The sequence below is a fragment of the Pipra filicauda genome, unplaced genomic scaffold, assembly GCF_003945595.2.
Source record: "Pipra filicauda isolate LSUMZ 115617 unplaced genomic scaffold, ASM394559v2 scaffold183_size1465899_pilon, whole genome shotgun sequence".
In the NCBI taxonomy this organism is placed as follows: domain Eukaryota; kingdom Metazoa; phylum Chordata; class Aves; order Passeriformes; family Pipridae; genus Pipra; species Pipra filicauda.
This window is the reverse complement of record NW_024104291.1, coordinates 266190-289564: the sequence shown is the minus strand read 5'-3', so window position 1 is coordinate 289564 and position 23375 is coordinate 266190. Positions and strand designations below refer to the sequence as shown.

At 40.0% G+C, this 23375-nt stretch overlaps 1 protein-coding gene across 9 annotated transcripts in view; it reads right to left on the bottom strand.

The window, feature by feature from the left end:
* Positions 1-23375, bottom strand: part of RIMKLB (ribosomal modification protein rimK like family member B) — a 53659-nt gene that overhangs the window by 14542 nt on the left and 15742 nt on the right. For 8 of the 9 annotated variants that reach the window (XM_027723931.2, XM_027723935.2, XM_027723934.2 and 5 more), the window contains 2 exons: positions 4249-4479; positions 2260-2346 (listed from right to left, as the gene is read on the bottom strand). In XM_027723931.2, the coding sequence (XP_027579732.1) occupies positions 2260-2346; positions 4249-4479 (318 nt within the window). Of the gene's footprint in view, positions 1-2259; positions 2347-4248; positions 4480-17929; positions 17995-23375 lie in introns of all 9 variants that reach the window. The other variant, XM_027723938.2, reaches the window with a different exon arrangement.

The following is a 23375-nucleotide window of genomic DNA, read 5'->3' as shown; positions in this document are numbered from 1 at the left end:
AATGGAATATACTACAATTTACAAAAAAAAACCCCGAAAAACAACTCTTCAGAAATCATTAGCTTTTCTGCAAGCAACACCTCTAGGACTTGGAATTTCTAACCTAAAATATGTTGTTTCATTCCCCTTCCCTTCTAGAGCACACCAAAGACTTTTTTGTTCTTTCCCAATTTTACCAATACTGATGAAAGTCACTTCTGAAACAGACCAATTTCCACCTCATTTCTCGTCTTAAAAGACTGCATTCCTTCCCACCTTTAGCTACATTTCCCAACTCCTTTTCCCCTTTCCTAAGGGCTCTTTCTATGTCATATTAGACTTATGTTTTGCAATAGGGCTGCACAGTTCTTGTCGCAGAACTGTCATTCAAATTATGTTACAATGTTAACAGAGTAAAAAAATAAATTGATAAACTGCCAATCTTAAATAAGGCGACAGAAATGCAGCAGTAGCACAAGGAGGAGAAATAATATGTAAAGAATTCCACCAAGTGCTCCAAAGCCCAACTGGGGCAGCCTCTTTAGTCAGGATTTAAGGTCTCCATAACACAGAACATTGCTTGAGGAACACAGAATTTCTCATTACAGAAAAATGAGAATGTAAGCTTAAAAATCATGACAAGACAGCAAAAACCTCCATGTGCTTTCTCTTCCTCCTTTCTCCTATTCCAGGCTTTATGTCTCTTGCAGGCACTTAATAATCCTACTGCATTTTTGAAATTAAATAGGAAGAATGATGCCATGGAGGGAAACTCTGTAGTTCTTGAGAATTATGCAGCATCACAACATCTTGGCAAAAATAAGATTGGCACATTTGCTGCAGCAGCAAATTACACAGAAAACACAGCTAAAATTACTTTCATTCATCCGCCAGTACCTATGACCATGTTTGCCTGTTTATTTTAAATGCCATTTCTAAATGGCTGTTCTTCAATTAATGTGAAAAAGTTTCCCCAACTCTCTTAATGTGAAAAGATATGTACTGTGCATAAATTTGCATTAGAATGCCTGGAATTTAAAGTGCTCTAAAAGCAAAACTTGTAAACAGCTGAAAAAGGAGAAGGAAGTCAATAGCTGTAACTATCATTATTTAACAGATCTTAACTAGAGGCAGTGTCAAGTCAAATCCACTGTCTCAGATATTCTACAGTTGTGAAATTCAGCTTGCTGCAAAATCAAACTCCAACTTGGCTTTAAAGCTCCACACACACATTTAAAACCAAAGTGGTGTTACCACCAAGATAAGCAGGTCTCATCTTCCCCAGCCCCACCATTTTGTTCTCACTCTTCCATTACATCAAGATAAGCATTTGTACGAGTAAGTGCTAAGTCATGTAAGGAATTAATCTAAGTAAAAATAACCCATCTAGATTCATCCAGCATCAGTTCCTGATTCCATTTACTACAGAAGCACTCAAGCCAGCAGAAGAGATGCACCAGAGCAGCATTGAGTGGCAGCAAACTGACACACAATAAGAAGGAAGAAGTGTTGTCTTTTAGTTATGATTTTGCTTAAAGCAATTGCTGGTTTATGTGCTCAAACTTCATTTTTAGTCTGTTTATATTTCTAGTATTTTTTTAAATTGGTTTTAAAGTATGTTAAGAACAGAGCAACAACCTGTGCAAATAACCTCTGAAATTGATTTACGCTCAGTTTCCTTTAGTAGATCGCTATCTAACACTAAATTAAGTTAATGTGTTGTTTCATATCCAATAGTTAAAACAAAAGACTAATAACAGGAAAAATTTAATCCGAACCTGCTGTAATACCACTGGCACTGTCAGAGGTATTTTTCGGAAAAACAAAGATCCAGTTTGACAAACAATACGTAAGATTTTATTTAAATTAGAATCCTAATTACAAAGTCAAGTAGAAAAAAAGTCACTGAATGAACTGAGATTTCATTTCTTAAGCCTATTTAAAAGCATCCCTAAAATCCATGTAGACTTCTCTCTATTTTCCTAAGGCCCGACCTTCCATTATTCCAGTTTGAAGCTTTCCCCACAGAAGTCACCAATGCACCATAATTTTGAACCCCTTTCCCCCCCACACTACTGCAAGACTAGGCCCTACTAAAACTGTTTCCCAGTGTTGCAGTCTATTCAACATTCAGAAGTCAAAGCAGGATAAAATTTGTATGTACTGGAAAGAAGTCTGGCACCTAACAGAAGACCTTCTTAACTATCATTCCTTGATGAGACCAGATCTTAGAGTGCCGCTTAGAATATTCCTTGGCCTCACCCCTGACCTCACACCCACCTCGATGACCCCGCGTGTTCTTCACCACCATAGGGAACTCCAGCACTTCCGCCTCATCAATCATTTTGGAAAAATTCTCATGACCACCTGGCAAAAAGAAAACCAACAACATTATGTGCCACCAGTCTGGTGTGGCCTAATTGGGGATGTAACTGGCATACCTTCCTCCCACCCTTACAGCTTAGACAATGCATTAAAAACTACCAGTTAAGAGAAACTTGGTCATGGAGCATGGTCAGACTTTGAAGGTGCTTGTGATCTGTGGGATACTAACTCCTACTTCCTTTGAAATTGAAGACACAAGTTGACAAAGGCCTCTTGATCACAATTGCAAAAGGCTCAATCTTATTTTCCAAATCTGAATGACCTGACTCTATCATCTTGTTCAAGTTTACCCTTTTTACTCTAACTCCCACCTTTTCAAGTGTCTAAAAGGAAAACAGCAGAGACGTAACACTAGTAACAGTTCCATCCAAACTACTAACCAGGAAAGCAACATGGAATACAATGACAAGGCATAATCCAGAGAGCAGTAACAATCAATACTTTGTCACTCCACCTCCCCCCTTTCCAAGGCTCAAGTGTCCTGTATCTCATTCTCCCTATATCCTAATGTAGTACTTAAACCTTTTAATCTCACTGCATCTGTAAGGACCTTAGAGAGTAGCTTTTAATGGCCATTCACACATTATGGTTGATATTCCAAGGTTCTTTGAGTTCAATTCACAGAAGACTGACCAAGTGTCAGCAGACAAAGGGATGAGCCCCTCTAACAGCATGTGCAGTAAAGCGCAGAAGTCAAAAGCCACAGCAGCCAGCAGCTGGTCACAAAGCCAGCAGCAGCCATCACTACCCTACCATGGATTTTAATGCATGCCATGGAATAACATGTAATTCAGCACATCCTGCTTTACTTGGCAAAGCCAGCTCTCACTGATAACTTGATACTCGCAGTTTAGAAAAAATAATAGAAAAAAGAAAAAAAAAGGTCATGCTTCTGTCAAATTCCAGAGGTAGGCATTAAAAGTAGTGGCAGAGAGTTATGAACAAACAGATATGTTCTGCAATTATCCCATCATTCATGGTCTTCCCTTCCCCTAAAAAAATTAAAAACTCATTCCTTTCTCAATGAGTTAGAGCAACTACATGTATGAAGAAAGGGTGCGTTTCTTCTCTGATGTGTTTTCACAGTAAGTGATGGAAATAGTAATTTATAGTAATTAATAGAAAACCATGGGTTTTGTTTGTCAAGTTTGTTTCTGTTTTTGCCAAGTTCCCATTACGGAAGCCTATTGGTGCAACAACACGAAGGGGAGGAAAGCCCTGGCATTTCTCAAGAAAGAAAGGAAGGTTGAGAGGTATCTTCAGTTCTTTAATAGATTGTAATTAAGAGCTTCAGGGTAGCTCAGACAAATGGTTCCTCTAATCTAGCACTCTGTCAGGAACCACAGACTCGAGAGGCAGGCACAAGAAACAACAATTAGCTGTTTTGAAGGGAAACAAACCCCAAACACCTGTTAAAAGCTGAACACAAGGCCTTGTACTCTTCTTGTCCTTCCACAGAAGCTAATATATTTGCAGATACTTTTATTCATACAGAAGTTTAATCTACTTTCAGATTTTAACAAAGGCTAGATCTCTGTAGTATCTTAGGACATTTAGTTCCCCAAGTTCTTGTCTGTTGTTTCTGGCAATTGGAAAAGAGTTAAAAATGTTTTAGCAGTAACAGCCAAAGTTAGTTGCTTGGAAGGCTGAGGTACAGTTAAAGTACTCTTCTCAAAGCATTACCAGCTAATAAACAAAGCCAAAACCAGAACCTGAGTGTCGTAACTTTAATTTCCTCTCCTGGTTACTGAGCACTTAGCTGTGGAACTAGCCTCATGCTACTGAACTTCTAAGGATTTCCAAAACTTGACTCGCATCCTTTGCACTGCAAAAGCGTAAATAGTGGTAGGCAACTATGCTATCCTTTTGATCCAAAAGCCTTACCATATGAAAAAGTGTCTGGAAGAGGCACACCATGACCAGCAAGTTCTTGAAACGTCCAGAACTTGTTGACACAGTTGAGGATGGCTTGGGGACGATTCATCAGTCGACAGCCCATCTTCTCTAGGTGGCGAAGGACTGTGATATCGCTGTCACTCTGGACCCAAGGTGTTGGCACACGCACAACCACCACTTGTGGGTAAGAAGTAACAAGCTCCCCTTTCACCCGGAGACCTAAAGACAGAAGAGAAAAACGTCCCAGTTTTTTACCATCCCATCAGCAAAAGGTAAACAGGCAAAGAAATACTGCACTATCTGTGATCACAATAGAGATACTAGACTTCAACAGTGAGTGTTGAAACAGAGCAACTCTCCCTACCATGCATCTTGTCAGTTGTGCTGTTTCATACATGTCACTCTTAACCCACTTAAAGGTAGGACTAAGCAAAAACAAGACTTTATTTAGGGCACACAATCTTGGGCTTCTTTCCAGGGTGAAGGACACTTTTTCTAGGTTGACACGCCATCCTTTCTATGGGTGTTAGCTCTACACTACATTCACATCAGCTGTATTAACAGCTCAGGAGGTTCCTGCCTCCCACCACTGGTTCTTGCCTACAAGATGCAGTTCATAGCTTTCCCAGTCCCAACTGTATTGATCCCTCTGTTTGTGGTATAACATTACAAACATATTGCCAAAGTAACAGAGATTAGATACGATCCTTAAAAAACCACAAAAAACCAGCAGTATTTTTAACATAGGTAATTTCAACAATGTGATTTATAAGTATTCAAAATAACTTTATCAGCTAACAGGGAAGCACCCTGTCACATAAAGGCAGGAACTAGAAGGAAAGCCAGCTTTGCCACCAAGACCAATGTATTAATCATGACCTACAGTTTTATAGACTAATTCTCTGAAAAAGAAACACTGAAAGACAGGCTGCAGGAATAGGAATACGACAGGATTGGACGGGAGGCATCAAGCTCAATGAAGACAGTCTGGCATATGAGGATGAGAAAAGACCAACAGGATTTGATATTCACATTACTCGCTTTATGTTCAAAGTAGAACTTTAGGACTTCAGCATCAAATACAGAGCTCACAGTGTAGTCAGCACTTTAACAGCTAAAAAAGAGAAAGCAGGTGGGCTGAGAAATCACAGTGCATCTGCATTTCTGTGCCTACCAAAGGCCAGCTGTAACTACTGAGATCTAGCCAAAATTAATTGATTAACCTGTTTACTCTATTCCAAAGATGTTACTTTACAAATACAGACTTGTATGTATTCAACCTGAAGACACAGATTGCCAAGGAATTTATTTCATTTGAAAGTGCATTTGAATAGTGAGAGATGGGGGGTGAAAGAAGGGAGGGTGTTCCCCTCTCTCTACTTCCTCTTTTTCTTTTCTTCTCCCAACCAGGATGTATTTAGAGCTTGCCTTAAACAAAATGAAGCAATCACCTAACTCCCAAAAAGGAAGTAGATATATGCTGCCCAGTCCTCAGGAGGACACAGAACCACACCCTGGAAAGGCCAAAACAGAGGCACATCCAATTCAAATTCCTTTTTCCAATCCCCACAGCCATAATTGCACAGAGATGAGCAAACATAAGCAGACGGGTGCTCTGGCTGCTCACCTCATTAGCACCAAGCACTGCCGCATTGCAGCTGACATGACTCGCGTGTTTAAGCAAGCAGGCTTCAGACACACACTCCTCCCATTTCATAGAGGCATCTCAAGCAAGAGTAAAAACAAGACACTGCTACAAACCTAAGCAGACTGTAAACATCACAAAACGGACTACCATCTCCTTTAGCCAGAAAAGGAATAGATTCAGCAAGCAAAAGATTTTTTACTTATTAGTCAGATTCCACCTTACACATGTATTTTCCTGTTTAGGTGCATGCCCAATTACACCCACTTTTTGCCCATGTAATTGCATGCATGTCCTGATCCACATGCAAGCTGTGCAACAATCATTTTAAAAAGGAGTGCATATTCTACACAATCCCAAAATTGCCACCGTCTCTGTGTTGTGAACCAAAACGACATAATTTTCCAATTCATAATCTCTCAGTCTATTTTGTTGTTTCGCTTTAAAGTCACGCCACATGCTGAAGTTTTGCACCATGGAATCTGAAACAGAAAAACAGCAGTTTGAGGAGATGTGTATACCTCACCTGGAATTCTCCTGAATATCTGCATTAGACTTGACTATCAAACTGGTGTAAATTTAACCAGGCCACCATTCCCCCTAGAGTAACTTTGGAAGTACAGTGATGTTATCAACAGAACAATCTGAGCTTTTGTTCCAGATTCAGTCATATTCTCTGGTATAGATACCGCTGTCCACAGAACAACAACAAAAAAATTCTCTCCCCTTATAGAAGGCAGTTAACAAACAAAAAGAAGAGCTGCTCAATGAAATGTATAATTTGAATCAGTACTACTGACATGCGCCATAAAAATTAGCTGCAGTTTCCCAGCAACACAGTGTTGCAAACAGAAGCAGCTTTATTACAGTAAAAAGGAGAGCCAGATTCTGCCATTTTGGAGTGAGCATGCATTCAGCATTCCATGTGAGACCCATTAGTTAACAATCAGGTTAATGGTCATTATTGCCTACTGGACTGAGGATATAATATTTATTCACCATGATGTGCTGAAAACAGTAACACAAAAGACATTAATGCACACAATTAATTTATTTTCCAAAGAAATAATTCATGAACGCAAAGAGGAATAAAGGAAAAAAAAGACATGTTACAGAGATGTTACTTAGAGAGTGATTAAGAAGTAATCAAAGTTTTTTTTAAAATCATAGTGTCCTTAGTTGAAAGGGACCCCCAAGGATCATCATGTTCAACTCCTAGCACTGCACAGGCCAGCCCCAAGTATCACACCGTATGCCTGAGAGTGTTGTCCAAACGCTTCTTGAACTCTGTCAGGCTTGGTGCTGTGACCACTTTCCTGGGGAGCCTGTTCCAGTGCCCAACCACCCTCTGGGTGAAGAACCTTTTCCTAATATCCAGCCTAAACCTCCCCCAACACAGCTTCATTCCCTTGGGTCCTGTCACTGGTCACCAGAGAGAAGTTGGTGTCCGCCCCTCTGCTTCTTCTCATGAGGAAGTTGTAACTGCGATGACCCCTCAGTCTCCTCTTCTCCAGGATGAACAGACCAAGTGATGCCCAAATCTGCACACAGTTGAGATGAACTCTCTTCTCTTTGCAGTAATAGTACCATCCTGGTCCCAAAATAGTATTAGCAGGTTACACTCACAGTTGCGTGTGGACAATGAACCAACCTCACATACACACAGAAGGCAGATGCTTGGATCAGACAGAAACACCTTGACAAATAACAAGTTGGTCCATTTGTTGTCTCTCTCAGTGGATGCCTATGACAGTGCAGAAATGGCAGATAGCTATACAGTACTTTGAAGTACTAATACTAAAAGCCAGGAAAGGGAGATTTCATGCTTATCTAATACTATGAACCTTCTCATCATAAAACAACCATTTTATCAGTGCCCGGGGAACAATTTTTTAGGTCATCATATAACATTTGGGTATTCTTTGGTTCTATTACATAAAGACTCCTGAGTTGGCGTATCACACAATAAAAACAGATGTAACTTGAACAAGTCCTGTTCTTTCACTCAGTTCCAGTTTCCTTTGTTTTTCCTCTGCAAAACAAAACTCTCCAAAATGGAACACGGTACACCTATAACATTATACATCAAACATCACAGCACTCAGACAAAACATAAAAGGAATTTTCGCAATGTGAATTCTAGTCAACGGGGAATGAACTTGACCCCTTACACCACGTCTGTCAAACTCAAAAAGCCTCAAGTTTCTCTCAAAAACTGCTCGAAGAAGCACATGATAGAACTGAGTGGGTAAATGAATGATTATCCATCATTTGCCCCAAGAAGTCATCCTGCTTTTCACTCGCAAAGAATGGCAAGTGAGCTTAAAATGCAAAGTTGCTGGTCTCTGCTAAAAAGGGCTATTTTGACCCAAACAGATAGAAGCCACCACGTGAACCTGTGAAGACCATAGAAAATGGACAGACTGTTAAACTGAAGAAAGAGGCAGACACTACTACTTCTGTTACCAGTGAGATAAGAAGGCATGTATCTATACCCTAATAAAAGTTCTTGAGATGCTAACCTCCAACATGGTAGAGCCCATTTGTATAGCAAGATATGCTGGGTGACAGCTGCCTCTCTAAAACCTGATTTAGTACAATTTTAGGGTGGATGCACTTATTTTGGAAAAAACCTCACAAAATTCTGGGACTTCCAAACCCTCATTAACATATGCAGGGTTTTTTCAGTACCTTCTGATCTCTTTTCTATGACAAGTTTATCTCACAATCACAATTTCTCAGCTGAAAAGTCTCACTCTAGAGTTATCATTTAGGTGGCACACATTCCCAATGAAATGCCTCAAAATACAGACATACAAACAAAACTTGACTTAATAAGTCGATGCCCATCAGCTAAGACTCCCAAGCTATGTGCTTGTTCCCATCTTACAGCGAAATACAAGGCAAAATGCATGACCGTAAGTCTCAGTGAATGGATGCTACACTACTCATGAATCTCACAATACAGCTGGGACAAGCTTGCTGCAAACCAAACACTCCTCTGCAAGCCAATCAAAACCACAGTCAGAGTACACCGTTTGCAATTTATAAGCATTGGTGTTTCATCTACACAGTTATCCTAGTTTTTTTGCAGTCCAGAAACTCTAGGAAACACTTCTGCGATGACAGCATTATGGATGGCTAAAAAGGATCAAGACTGAGAAACTGTGTGGCTTCTGAACATTTTAATTCACATCCAAGCAGTATTTTAAATTGCTTACATTTTTGAAACTCATTATATTCAGTTTGCAGCCTACACCATTCCCTTCCAATCTCTACAAGAATCATTCATCAGCAGATTAGTAACCACTGCAAAGCAGTATCTCATGTCCAGTTTCCATGTTACAAACAACTGTACTTTATCTGAAACAATGCAAATGTTTTCATAGAAGGAACATAATTTCAGGAGACAGGTCTAAAATCTCAAAGATTTACAAGGACATCAAAAATCATTTCAGATTTTATATAGCTCTCGATATAGCAAACATCAGGCATTTTTAACAACAGAAAAACTTGGTAATATTAAATAAATTTATAGAAGTATTTTCAGCCCAAATTATAATTTTGGAAAACAGTCAAAATAAGCAAACTGAGTCACAAAGGCCATGAAATACTTAGGACTCCAAAACAGGTCTACAAGTACAGCATGTGACCATAAGAATCACAGTCAACTTCTTCAATAAAATAAGATACAAAGCTAAATGCCTAAAGTATTTAATACACAAGCAGAAGGAGATCTGGGTGGGCTTACATGTAAATAAAATTACTGATACCAAGCTTCTATTTTTATACAATGATCGGTATTAAGTGACAGACTAAGCCAGATGAAAAGATTAAAGTAGCTGGAAATGTCAGAATATATGGCCTGGGGAAGAAACCCAAAGGACACTGACATAAGAATAACAAATAAGAAACTTCCCCAGGGAGAAATTTACCTTTACTTCTATATGTACATTAGAAAAACCTAAATCAGGGAACAGGTTTCCATGATGAAAAAGACCAAGCTTTTCACTCTGTGCCTGAAGACAACTGTAACTGCCTTGCTACCCATCACATTTCTGACCAAACAGACCAAAAGAGCAGGAATGATGCACAGAAGGTGGGTTTGCCAGCACTCCCTATGCAGTGCTGCCATGAATTCAGCAACATAAAACATTCTAGTCATTAAGTCATCTTCTTTCAAACTGACTTCCAAATGTATACATTTCACAGAATTTGTCTGAAAATTGTGTGACTATTAAATTATTTCATGTAGAGCATGGATAACTATGCAAGGAATCCTCACTCTGTGGCCTCATCTGCCCCAAGCAGCCACTTTAACTTCAGTAACTACCTCTGCCTATAGTAAAACCTCTAATAAATGCCAACTCTCTGAAATACATAAGTAAAATGAAGCAGGAAAAAAGTGTTTCAGTATTCAGACAAATCCAGTATGTGGAGTATTTTTCTAACAGACATACAAGCGTACAAGTGGAATAACAACTGGTCATCGTGGACGCAGCATTACAAAAAATAAAACCTGAATGAAGTTTCAAAAGCACAAAACATACATTAGCTCCCATCACATTCCCTACAGGAGCTAGCAGGGTCTGAGAACTTCCAGAAATATTACCCAGATTTTTCCTCAGAGATCTGTACGCTACCCTGAAAGTCTCCAGCTCTCACAACTTTGTAATACGAATTTATTCATCCACCCATCCATGGAGTTGCTAACGTTTCCCAGATGAACAGTCACTCAGCAAGCCGATTATAATTAAGTCATCTCACTCAGCTGGGAAAAACAGGCAAGCCTTCTATCACACAAACATTTCCTCGTATTTTGAGGATATTACATCCTGCTATTTACTTTTCCCAATTAATCAGTTGTTCTCACATAAATCACTGAATTTTTCTACAAACCTGGACTCCCTCCTGGTCTCAGAACAGGGCATTACTATTTCTGGTTCATCTCTCCTCCCAGTATCTGTCAGCCACAAGACACTGCATAATATTTGCATTAAATTTCTAAAGTGTTTAATAATTACTAACAGTTTACTTGCAGGGAATTAAATGTGTTTCACCCTAATTGCCATGTAAAAGCAAGCTTCAAGCTCCAAAAGGGAGATATCCCAAACTTTAATAGCAAATTACTGCAATAATAGGATATACATTCCCTCACTAAACTAAACACAACTAGATCTCTAAAATTCTTAAAACTCAGCATACTTCAAATATACATTCTATCAAGACTGTGGCAGAATTTAGTAATAATTAACAAAAGTGGAATTATCATTAACAAAGTACTATTCTATACCTCAAAAGCTTGCTGCTATTTAACTTTATGTATCTCTTATATCTAAGCAACATAGAACTCCCAGAAATTGGGTGATATATTATTTTTTCAAATTCATTTGAAAAATATAAGTTCATGGAGATGTGTAAGTATTTTGGAGCAGCTGACATTTCCTGGGGGTTTTGCCAAAGACAGAGGTAGTCACTGAAGTTAAATTCTTCTTCTGAGAAGTGGCTGCCTGTGGCAGCTGTATACTAGATAAAGTATCACACTTTAAATGCAATTTTATTTAAACCAGAACTTAACCTTTGAAAAGCAGCTAAGCACTGCAATTTTAGAGAACCACCAATTTATTAACACTAAACTTCTCCTTTGAAGCTGCACAGGAATTTTCTCTGTATCACTTACCACCTGACAACCACAGTTTATTAGTCTGAACACTAAGTAGTCACAATTTCTCCAAAATTTCACTGCCTTGTAAAAGCCTCTTTGACATCTAGTATTACCAAGCTATTTTTTATTCTAGTGTCCAAAGAAACAGATTTCTACAATACTTCGGTGCTAGGTGTTTTAAGTGCATATTTTCTCCCTTCCTATCCTACTCACTAGTATTTTCAAACCAAATTAACAAGTGCTGACATTCAACTCCATGTGTTTAATATAACCTCAATTTCCTTCTCCACAAAAATTTAACCAAAAACGGTTTCTCGCCAAGATAGACTTCCATAGCTCAGCAGTTCAAATGAAATCACACAGAGCAAAGACAAAACCAATCTCTCTAAAACAGTACTATGCCATACTATTCTGAAACAGGGGACAGAGAAATTAAGAGAAGCACATCCAGCTTCAATTCATAAATTCCTAACACAAGCATTGTGAAAACCTTCACAAAAGGTCACTGCTGCAGCTCCAAACAGAGCAAACAGGTACCCGAGTCAAACCACCTGTACTTCACGTCCCTTCCTGGACTCAGAGGACCTCTTCCCTTTCCCAGGAAAGAATACAGAAGTATTCTTAGAAATGCACAGGCTCTTAAAAATGGTGAAAAATTTGGTAAAGATGATGATGCTCAAAGTGATTATGGCCATTCTGGCCTAGGGGTTCTTTCTGGGCAAAAGGGGAAAATAGACCAAATGCTTACATGCATACCTCACTAAATCAACACTAAGCAGACTGACTATGGCTAAATCTTGTTTCTGAGCTGTATTTCTAGTCACCATACATTGCTTGCTTATAATCCCATCCATACGCACTTCTTCAGAGTCATGCATAACTGCGTAGTGAATGGACCCAAATATAAAGACATAGGTAAAAGGGATATCACAAACACGAATATTGTTTTTAAATAAGTAATCAATTTAGAAAGATATTCAGATGCAATCAATGTCAAATCTTAACAACTGAACATTGTTTGAACCAAAGTTGTGTTGTTATGTCTTTCATGTCTAGTAGGAAAAACCCTAAACACTGAAAACTGGATCATTTCAAAATGGTATCAAAATTATTTCAAAGTTAATATTTGTGATAAAAATTTCATACACAATTGCAATGGTCTTAGAAACTCAATGTTATAACAGTCTATGAATATCTGAGAACATAGATTAGCACTCCCAGATGAAAAACCAGTATCATATTTATATGTCAAAGGCAGCATGAACCAGGTCTAAGAATAAAGTAGGGACAAGAAAGAAGGGGAAAGTTATCTACCTAGAAAACAGAGATGCGACTAGAATAGACCATCAAAACTTCGTAAGTAGTGAAGAACTGAAACTTAGAAAACAGTTAATTGAAATCTGAATTAAAAGCTGTCCTCTTCCCCCCTATTTACCACTCTTGACAGCTGACCCACTCGAGCTGACAAAAGCAGTAGGGTCCTAACCAAATCAAATACCCATGAGTTACACTCAGCAGTCACCAGAGCTAAGATAAAAGTGAAGACGCAGAAAACAAAAGAACAGGAACATGCTTGGTTATCAAAAAAAAAAAAGATATTCTATATCTATCTCCCTACTGCTTGCACTTCAGAGCTAGCCATGGTGCCCACATGTTTGCACCACAGGCCACCTCAACAAATCTGAATGCCAGAAAACTAACAGGTGGAAATAGGTGGGGGGTTTTTTGTGAACTTCATTAATTAGCTTGTGATTAGAACATGAGTCAAAGTGCCTGCACAAGGAAGAAATGATGGCGTAACTGGGAACAGGGGTGACAGAGGGAAACAAGGGTTCCCCATTTTGGAAACCAGGAGCCGTATATTTAGCAAAGCCTTATGATGATGGAGCAGATCATCCTAAGTGCAATCACACAGCACCTACAGGATGGACAAGGGATCAGACCCAGCCAGCACAGGTTTAGGAGGGGCAGGTCCTGTCTGACCAACCTGATCTCCTTTTATGATTAGGTGACCTGCCTGGTGGATGAGGGGAAGGCTGTGGATGTGTCTATCTGGACTTCAGCAAAGCCTTTGACACCGTCTCCCACATCATACTCCTGAAAAAGCTGGCAGCTCACAGCTTGGACAGGGGCACTGTGCTGGGTTAGGAACTGGCTGGAGGGCCAGGCCCAGAGAGTGGTGGTGTATCCAGTTGGCGGCCGGTCACCAGTGGTGTCCCCCAGGGATCAGTGTTGGGCCCAGTTCTATTTAATATCTTTACTGATGATTTAGATGAGGGGATTGAGTCCACCATCAGCAAATTTGCAGATGACACTAAGTTGGGGGGGAGTGTCGATCAGCTGGAAGGCAGGAGGGCTCTGCAGAGGGACCTGGACAGGCTGGAGAGTTGGGCTGATTCCAGTGGGATTAGGTTCAACAAGGCCAAGTGCCGAGTCCTGCACTTTGGCCACAACAACCCCACGCAGCGCTACAGGCTGGGAAGAGAGTGGCTGGAGAGCAGCCAGACAGAAAGGGACATGGGAGTTTGGATTGACAGGAAGCTGAACATGAGCCAGCAGTGTGCCCAGGTGGCCAAGAAGGCCAATGGCATCCTGGCCTGGATCAGGAACAGGGTGGCCAGCAGGTCCAGGGAAGTGATTCTTCCCCCTGTACTCAGTGCTGGTGAGGCCACACCTGGAGTACTGTGTCCAGTTCTGGGTCCTTCAGTTCAGGAAGGATATTGAGGTGCTGGAGCAGGTCCAGAGAAGAACAATAAGGCTGGTGAAGGGACTTGAGCACAAGTCCTATGAGGAGAGGCTGAGGGAGCTGGGGTTGTTTAGCCCGGAGAAGAGGAGGCTCAGGGGAGACCTCATCACTCTCTACAACTCCCTGAAAGGAGGTTGTAGCCAGGTGGGGGTTGGTCTCTTTTCCCAGGCAACTATCAGTAAGACAAGAGGGTGTGGTCTTAAGCTCTGCCAGGGGAGGTTTAGGTTAGATATTAGGAAGAAATTCTTTACAGAGAGGGTACTCAGGCATTGGAATGGGCTGCCCAGGGAAGTGGTGGATTCTCCATCCCTGGAGGTTTTTAAGATGAGACTGGATGTGGCACTGAGTGCCCTGGTCTAGTAACCATGGTGGTGTTGGATCAAGGGTTGGACTTGATGATCTCAGAGGTCCCTTCCAACCCAGATGATTCTATGATTCTATGATTCTATTAAACCTTCACTTAAACCCACTGCTCAGCACAGACCACACTTCAAAAGCAGACATCTGTTTATAACCTAGACATGATCTCCTGGTTTTTATGTGTCTGTAGGTGAGACTTCTTGCACCTCACTAGGCTTTCTGTACCTCCCACTAGGAGGATCTCAGAACATTCCTGGGTCAAATACGTATGCTTTACAGTGTTTTAATCTAAAAGCATCTTTAACTGATAGAATACCCACTTGTGCAAAGTGTCTGTCCTGTATCATGTATCTACAGCCCACAGACACTGACAGCCTTAGAAATAACAAGTTCTGGAATCCACTCCCCCCTCAAACACAGAAATCCATAAACATTAAACAATCCCATCCTAAAATGCAAGTCTTCAATGTTACAGAACAAGAAAAGAATCATAAAATTATTAAGGTTGGAAAAGACCTCTAAGATCAGGTCCAACCACTAACCTAACACTGCTAAATACACGCAAACATACCTTACTGTAAACTCACTCTACTCACAGTCAGTCTTTTCTATGTTTTAAATGTGCAACTTCTGATCATTTTGAATAGCAGATGAAGGAGAAAAAAGTTAAGGATATACCCAAAAAAAAAAATGTAATTGGAAAGGTCTTTCCAAAAGTAGGAAGAAAGCTCAAGGAAGATTTCAAGCAACCCAGAATGGCAGAGTTTCTCCTCCCATCTGAGATTAATTGAATTTTTTCCTGCAATGCCAAAAATCTACTAAATATCTTTAAAATGTGCAACTTAATGCACCTCACCTCTCTCTGCTACCAAACAATAACTTCTTTTATCTCAGTAATCTGCCCTTTTTTTACTTAAGCAAACTGTTGTGGAGAAACATCCCATGTGAGTTTTCAATCTGTAATGAAGACATATACCCTTCCTATCTGTCTCCCATAACAGAAAACACATCTAGAAGCACTTCTACACTGTCAAAAACTTTTAATAGATTATATCCAAATCCCTGTCCTTTCCAATTTTTCCTAAATATGTTTAACTGAGCCTGAATTCTGGTGAATGGAAAGATCGCCTCAACTTATTTTTTTGACCTGCCATTGCAGTCTAAGGCCTTTCTAATCAAATTGCATTAAATTTATGAATTTGAGACACTTATTTTGGAATCAAATGTGTCCTTCTAAAAGGAAGGAATTTAACTGTGATATTTTGGAAAAAAATTGAGTTAAAACTGACTCCAAAGCTTGTAGAGATAATATCAACTCCTGTCAATGGGGAGATTCTCTGTTTCTTTGGGTTTTTTTAATGTGTCAGAGAAAAACTTTATTTACTCAGATATACAGTATACAACAGTTCCAGGTGTCATCATGAGTACAGTATTTTTCTACACCAACAGCTGCACCCCCCAAAAATTGTTCTAAACCCAAAGCTATAACCGAAAATTTCTTCGTTTTGACAGACTAACATGAAACCATTCACAAAACAAAGGAGAGAAGGAAGAATTACATTTTTCCCACACCTCTGTAAGCACACTCACTGAGCTTGCTTCCTCTTCCCAGCTTTAAAGAGTTAAATTACACCACAGCAGCTGTACACACGCTCCATGCCCAAACTGTAATGAAAACATCACAGTATTATTTCTCACCTGATCCGGATGCAGAAGCTTCCACCTAATGCCAAAAACATGTTAACTAATTAAGATACTTACTACGCTCCCTAATTAATACACTCTGTACAATCTGTAACTTTCCTCTTAAAAGAAAATGCTCCTCAGAATCACACAGGTACACAGTCCTTCCAACCAGTCCAGTCAAATAAAAAAAATCATGCAGCAGTAGTACTGTATTCACAGACAGCAGACTAAAGGAAGCAGAAGGGAATCCGTCAATGTCAGCTTGTTTTGACCTTTGAAGACATCCCATTTAAGAGATTTTACCACTAATCTCTAGATTGTAAGGGTAATTCTGAGTTTACCGATCCCTACAAGTTCCTAAGTATCTTTATAAACATTCACTCTACACTACAGGCTCTAAAGCTCTCATGTCTTTTCTGAAATGATCGCCTCCCAATTTACAAAGAAACAAAAATCACAATGAGGCTACTGTTCTCATCACAGACAAGTCATTGGCAGAGAATAGAAACAAAAGCTTTTTTACCAGCTTCAGGTATGACAAGTCTCCTTAGTTCATTTACCTTTTCCATAGATTTCTCGAAGAACCTCCTTTAAATATTTGCAGATTACATTTTTCTTCAAGTTCTTCCACTTTACAGCAACACAATCATGGAAATGTCATTACCAAATGCCACTCTTGATCTGTTCTTCATAACAAAATTGAAATTTACATTCAATCCTAGACTCCGCCTCTAACAATTCAAGAAGATTAAAAATTCTGAAAGGAAAAGGTTTAACAGCATGCTACGAACCTTGGAAGGCCCAAGCAAGAAAGGGGAAGAAATAAGCAACTCTTTAGAAATTCCAGTGTTGAACAAAACACTCACACAACCTTGTGGTTCTAAGACAATTTAAGTCACTGTGGCTGCCAACAGTTTTACTCTCCAGCTCCATGTAATCCTACAGTGGCATGTAGTACCACCCACTCCCTATCACCCACACTAGTGCTCCCAGACCCAGTGGTGAGCAGGTAAACTTCCTACACCAGCAGAAAACTCTTCTGTTGTGCAGAATTCAATTTCTACAGGTACTGCAAGCCAAACTAGCTCACTGTAGGATCTGATCAATCCAGGTGTCAGCTGCAACAGAGAAGCCTGGATCATAGGAACGACAGCAAGGATCTGAACAGTTTAAATTGTCAAGATAATGCTGTTTTGAGACCGCAGAATTTTCTCCTGTGAGGTGGGTTTTTTCTTCCTACAATTACAACTCTATGGTCACCATGCTAGCTCAGCTTCCAGCTTTGTAAAAATGAGCCTGTCAGATTGACTCCTGGTTTTCCAACTCCTGCTCTTCCGACCTATGCACATAATACATTCTCCAGTGGCTTCCACTCAGACAGGTTAAGGAACATCTGCAGCAAAACTGCTATAAAGGCCCGGTTGCCAGACTTGTTCGAGCATGACAAATAATTACGAGCATTAAGACATGCAGTTTGCACCTATGGCATCTGTTTTGGCTGCAACCACAGACCTTATTCACCTCAAAGCATCCACAAAGGGCATGCACTTTCAGAATCCTGCCTCACCTTTAGTCCCAAGCATGTAAGGAGGAGTGCACAAAGAACCATTTCAGTCTTAGGCCAGAATGATCCTGGGAAGATCAACAGAAAAACAAAAGGAAGCACGATATGAGCATGCACATCTCAAAAATTTCCAGTCATTACTAAGTTACTTCTCTCTACCTTTCTACCTGCACTTACATCATTACTTCAACCCATAATCTCCCCTCATTGGCAGCTGGATAGTTCCCATGCCTGAGGAATGCAGTGAATGGATAAAGACTCTTTCAGAAAGACAGGCTGTGAAAATGAGAAGGGTTGTGCTCTACACAAATGAGCGGATCACAAACACGTAGCTTTGCTTTGGAATACACAGAGCTAGTCAAGAGATCAGCAACTGATACAGCGTGCTAACACAGTTGTGACCATATATTTGCATTTTTTCCACCTCCATAAGGGTGGTTTAACTTTGTGACAGATTGCCCTGAGAGGCTGTGGAGGCTTCATCCTTGGAGATATTCAAAACCTGACTGGATATGCCCCAAGCAACCTGATCTAACTTCAGAGCAGGCTCTAGCTTTCAAGCTGGCCACTTTGAGTAGAAGGTTGGTCCAGATGACTTTTAAAGGTCCCTTTGAAGTCAAATTATCCTTTGATTCTCTGGGGCCTTCTCCTGCAGTATGCCGGGCCTCTTATGTTACTTACTGCTATGCCCCGGCTGCAATGGTTGGATGCATGCTCCAAAAGGCAGTATTTCACAGCTAAAACTAGATTTGTGGGTTCACTGGGAAACATTCTTTCTTTCTTTTGCATAATCAAGATCATCTGACAAGTTCTTAGAGTCATTAAAAAACTAAAAATTAAATTCCTCATGCTGAAAGTGGAAAGTGCTTCTATAGGTTTGACAGAGGGGGGTGGGGAACAGGACCCACAGCCTGATTCCGTAACCATAATGAAACTTGGAAAGAGACGGAAGAAGAAATTCAATATATGGTAAAGGCCAATCCTGTCTAGAAAGAAGAGTAACAAAGGAGGGAAAGAATTTGTGAAGCTTTTACTGTTAAGCTATAAATAAACAACTGAAAACAAGTCTCGCTCATCATCATTTCATTTTCCTGGTGGAAGCAGGCATCCAACAAGATAGTCCTTCACAGAAAGATGTAGAAAGCTGTCAGGGACACAAAGGGTCCTTTAGGTCCCAAGTTAAGTTTGAAACTATTTTTGTGGAACAAAAGCTACTTCGAGCCTTTAAAAGTCAAAACTGTCTCACTGGGAATAAGGAGAGATGGACTGCAATCCAGACAAAACAGAGTTAAACCTTTAATCTTAGTCTACAGGATATTCACGAACATTGTCTGAGTTAGGGAAACAGAGACACATAGTAACATTAGTAGGAGCACTTGATATGGACTCTTTTGTTATGAACAAAAACCTTCATTGAGAAGAAAAAGGCATAATACAGGAATGAAAGCTGCCCCACAGCATTTGAGAGATAAGATTTGGAAAGCTCTGTTTTCTAGAACAGTGAGCTAACAACAGTGTGGATAATGCAGGAAATACTGAAACTCCTAAAAAATAATTTCACTATCATAACAACTAACTGCCTCTGCCATGGGAGGCTCAGCCAGGCTCACTAGCACTCCCTTCCTGCTTCATATTAAGAAAAATCTCAACTCAAAGCATTGCATCTTGCCTGGCCACAGAACTAAGAACGTAGTTCATGCCATGAGTCTATCCCTCATCCAGGAACAGAAGGCCCAATACTTCATGTTGATATTCAAAAGTAATATATTACTTTTTTATATATATGAAGATGTCCTTAAACATGAAAAACAGCCTCCAAGGCACCTCATAAAATACGAAATATAAACACTGAAAGCAGGGCTGTCAAAAGAACCCAAACTGAATTCCAAGAATGGAATAAGCCAATTTCCAAAGTAGCTGAGAAGTACAATAACAATGGGGACACACCAATTTACATATTCATGAAACAAGTATGAGGGAGAACAATGTACAAGAGCAACCCCTCCAGGTATTTAGACAATGAGGCAAAACAATTCCTCATTCTCACTGACAGGACACATATTATCTTGAATGTAAATTTATCCATGGACTACTATTCAAAGACAGACTATTGGGTTACCCAAATAATTAGTTATCATTCCATCACTCCTGGTTTTCCCTACATCTACATTTTTCAAAGCCTGGATAGTAAAAAGTGTTGGTGCACCTAGCACAGTCCCTATGTGACTGCACGTACTTTATTTAAAAAGAATGTATGCATTCAATATTACATTAAAAAGCTACATTAAGAGAAAACTATTGCAGCCGCAAAGTCAAGAGCATAAAGGTTAGACACAGCCACAACTAAGGATATATCTGTAGCATTGATCTACTAGCCCACCCACATGCTGTCTTCAGTCAGACAAACAAACATTATTTTTCCCCATAGCAGATACCTAATGTGCAGAGGAGGTACAGCACTCTCTTATCAAGCAGCTGCTCAGCACTATTTTCTGTTGTTCAGTGTGTAGTCCATGGACTGGTATACTGAAATCCTTGCTTGAAACACACCATTATTAATTTCTCCTGGAGTTTTATTTAATGTGCTTATCACAGTAATACCTAAGTCCTTCACGATTTTAATTTATTTTGTCAATACCACAGGAAATCAGTGAGTAGTCTACTGGTTTCCCATATGGGGAAGGGAAACCCAGAAGTAAGTGTTAAAGAAGGGATTCTAGATGCCACATTTGGAAGACTGTGATTTCGCAGTTGCTCATGCTGCTCTGATTGATTTTATTTGCGGACGCAAGTATTCAGTTCTTTCACACAGCTGATCCTAGTATCTAAAGTCTGGGCACTCAGAAAATGCAAAAACATGCAATTAAAGGCAATTTCTGAGCAGTTCAATTTAACTCACCAGACTAACACTTTTCTTCCAGCAATGTTCTGCTTTAATTGTCACAAATTCATGTAACCACAAAGAAGGCATCCTACAAATTGTCCTCTCCTTCATCACACTTCAAGTTATATTTCCAGAACAGAACACCCCGTACTTTCAGGAGGCTAAAGAAAAAGCAGCAAGTGATTAAGTAATTTAAAGTGTAGTATCTGAAAACAAATGCACAACAAAGGAGTCAAAAATGCAAATCTTGATTTTGCAGATTTCTAATTTTTGGGCATTTGCTATTGCTACTCATAATAGTATTTTATCTATACATTTGCAGACAGTCAAAAGCAAACTTCCCTGGCACCTAAGTAACACACGCATGACACTGGTGGAATACTGCCATGAGGGTTACACCAGTTTCATCTCCCACACAGGCCTCTGACACTTGAGCTGACAGCTACGTGTCAGCAGCACTGGAGCTGCAGCCACTCTGCGGACCAGCACCTTAAGGTGGATGGGCTCCACCAACAGCAGGTATCTGTGTAACCAACCAGCAGAGGAAAATCTGCACGTCTGATCCCACTCCAGGCATTGGAAGTCAGCAACTACTGAATGCAGCTTGCTTTGCCCCAAATTCTCACTCCCCACTCACCTCCCTCAGCATTCATCATCCCTGTGCTTCCACTGCCTTTCTGTCCCACCTTCATTCTCACTCCCCACTCACCTCCCTCAGCATTCATCATCCCTGTGCTTCCACTGCCTTTCTGTCCCACCTTCATTCTATTCCCTATTTTTCCAGTTACCATCCAACTACAGATTTCTCTACTGTCATATAATTTCTTTGCCACCAATTTTGAATACCACTCTAACCACTCAATTGCCTGCCCTTGCCTTGAAACTCGTTTTCCATTTGAGGCTCCTTGATCAGTCTGTGAGTTTCAACACACAACCCATGCTGCACTGGTTTTCAGATACAATTTCCTTCCTGCAGGAAGCAATTTCTTATCTAGCAAGAGTTTCGCTGCCATCACTTCCTGTTACCATTTCTTGTTCCAACATGTTTGCCAAGTACACTGCCTCCCCACCAGATTTTTCTCCACTGGCACCTCAGTTCCCAGTCCCAAACCAATTTCAATCATCTTGTCCCCCCTATATTTGAATGGAATGAGTGACTCAATTCAGGTCTCTGTCAGTGAGGAGGTATAACCAACATGAAAGATCTCCATTTTAAATTGTGTGCTCAGACCAAACTGTATCTCCCATCCCAGAGCAGAAACAAGGCCACAACACCAGAAGTCCTTTTTTTGCATAACACAGGGCTATGTTTCAAACATTTCAGCTGTGAAGCTTAAACAAACCTCTAAGATGCTTAACATATTATTTTTTGAATTGGTAATAATTTGGGACAAATTTATGCCTACTTTCATCAGCAAAAGTTACTTCAGCCGAATTGAGTTCCTGTTCTAAGCTAGTCCTTCCATAACATCCTTATGGATTTAAGGAAAAACAGAAAAACATATTCTTTTCTCCTTGAAGTGCCCTCCTTCCACTAAATGACTTGGCAAAAAATTTCCAAAACTCTCTCAAAAAGATAAGACTGAGGGGGCAGACGTATATTAATAAGGAAGGACAAATTCTAAGCAATAAAGCTCTGAAAGGTTTGTCCCACTGCAATGTTTAGATGGGTGAGATGAGACCCATCTACAATGTCACAGAACACATCATACAATGCTTTATCAGATAAGTATGTCACTTAAGAATGGAATCACACGGAGAGAAGAGCTGCCAGTGTATAGAATCTGGAGTTTGGGGCGTTTGCCTGGGTGTAAAAGACTTGTCTAACATTTTCTGTCTTTGGTGGAGGTAGTATCCGAAGTGTACTTCTTCCCAGGCTCACGCCCTGATCTTAGACATGGTAAACATAACAGAGGGACCTGTAATAAGAATCGCATTTGCACTGTGCTCCAGCAGCTCTGTCTGTGCACTTATTTCTATTCCTAAACTGCTTGTCAAACAATTAATAGCTGTATATTTTGAACAGCTAAAGAGAACATTTCCACAGCTTTTCACAAACAACTTTCTCTTCTGTCCTTGCAAAAACTTAAATTAAAAGGAAATCATCCTCCTCAAAGTTCCACAGCGTTGTACCAACAAAAGACAACCAACATGATAACTAGAGGATACTTTCAAATCACATTCTTAGAACTCAAGGGAAATATTTATTGATCTTTTGACTGCTGTGTTTCCCTACCAGATCTAATTATTCTTTAGATGGAAACTGCCAAGAAACAGATTTTGATAGCATGGATTTTGAGCATATTATTTCATGGATGTTACACTACAACTATTACTGTGAATAAAATCATCTACCCTAATAACTGTGTCACTGCAGTCCAACCCCCTTCTTAGCTAAAAAAATCAAAGAAAGAACACTGGCATATTTAGTCTTTTTACTTCACACCTTGACAAAACGGATCAAATCACTAGTGTGTCTCTTTCAATAGCTGTTCTTCCTTGTTTTACTCACAGATGTGTCAAGATGAGTAACAAGCACAGCAAGACAGTCCCCAGTTCGATACC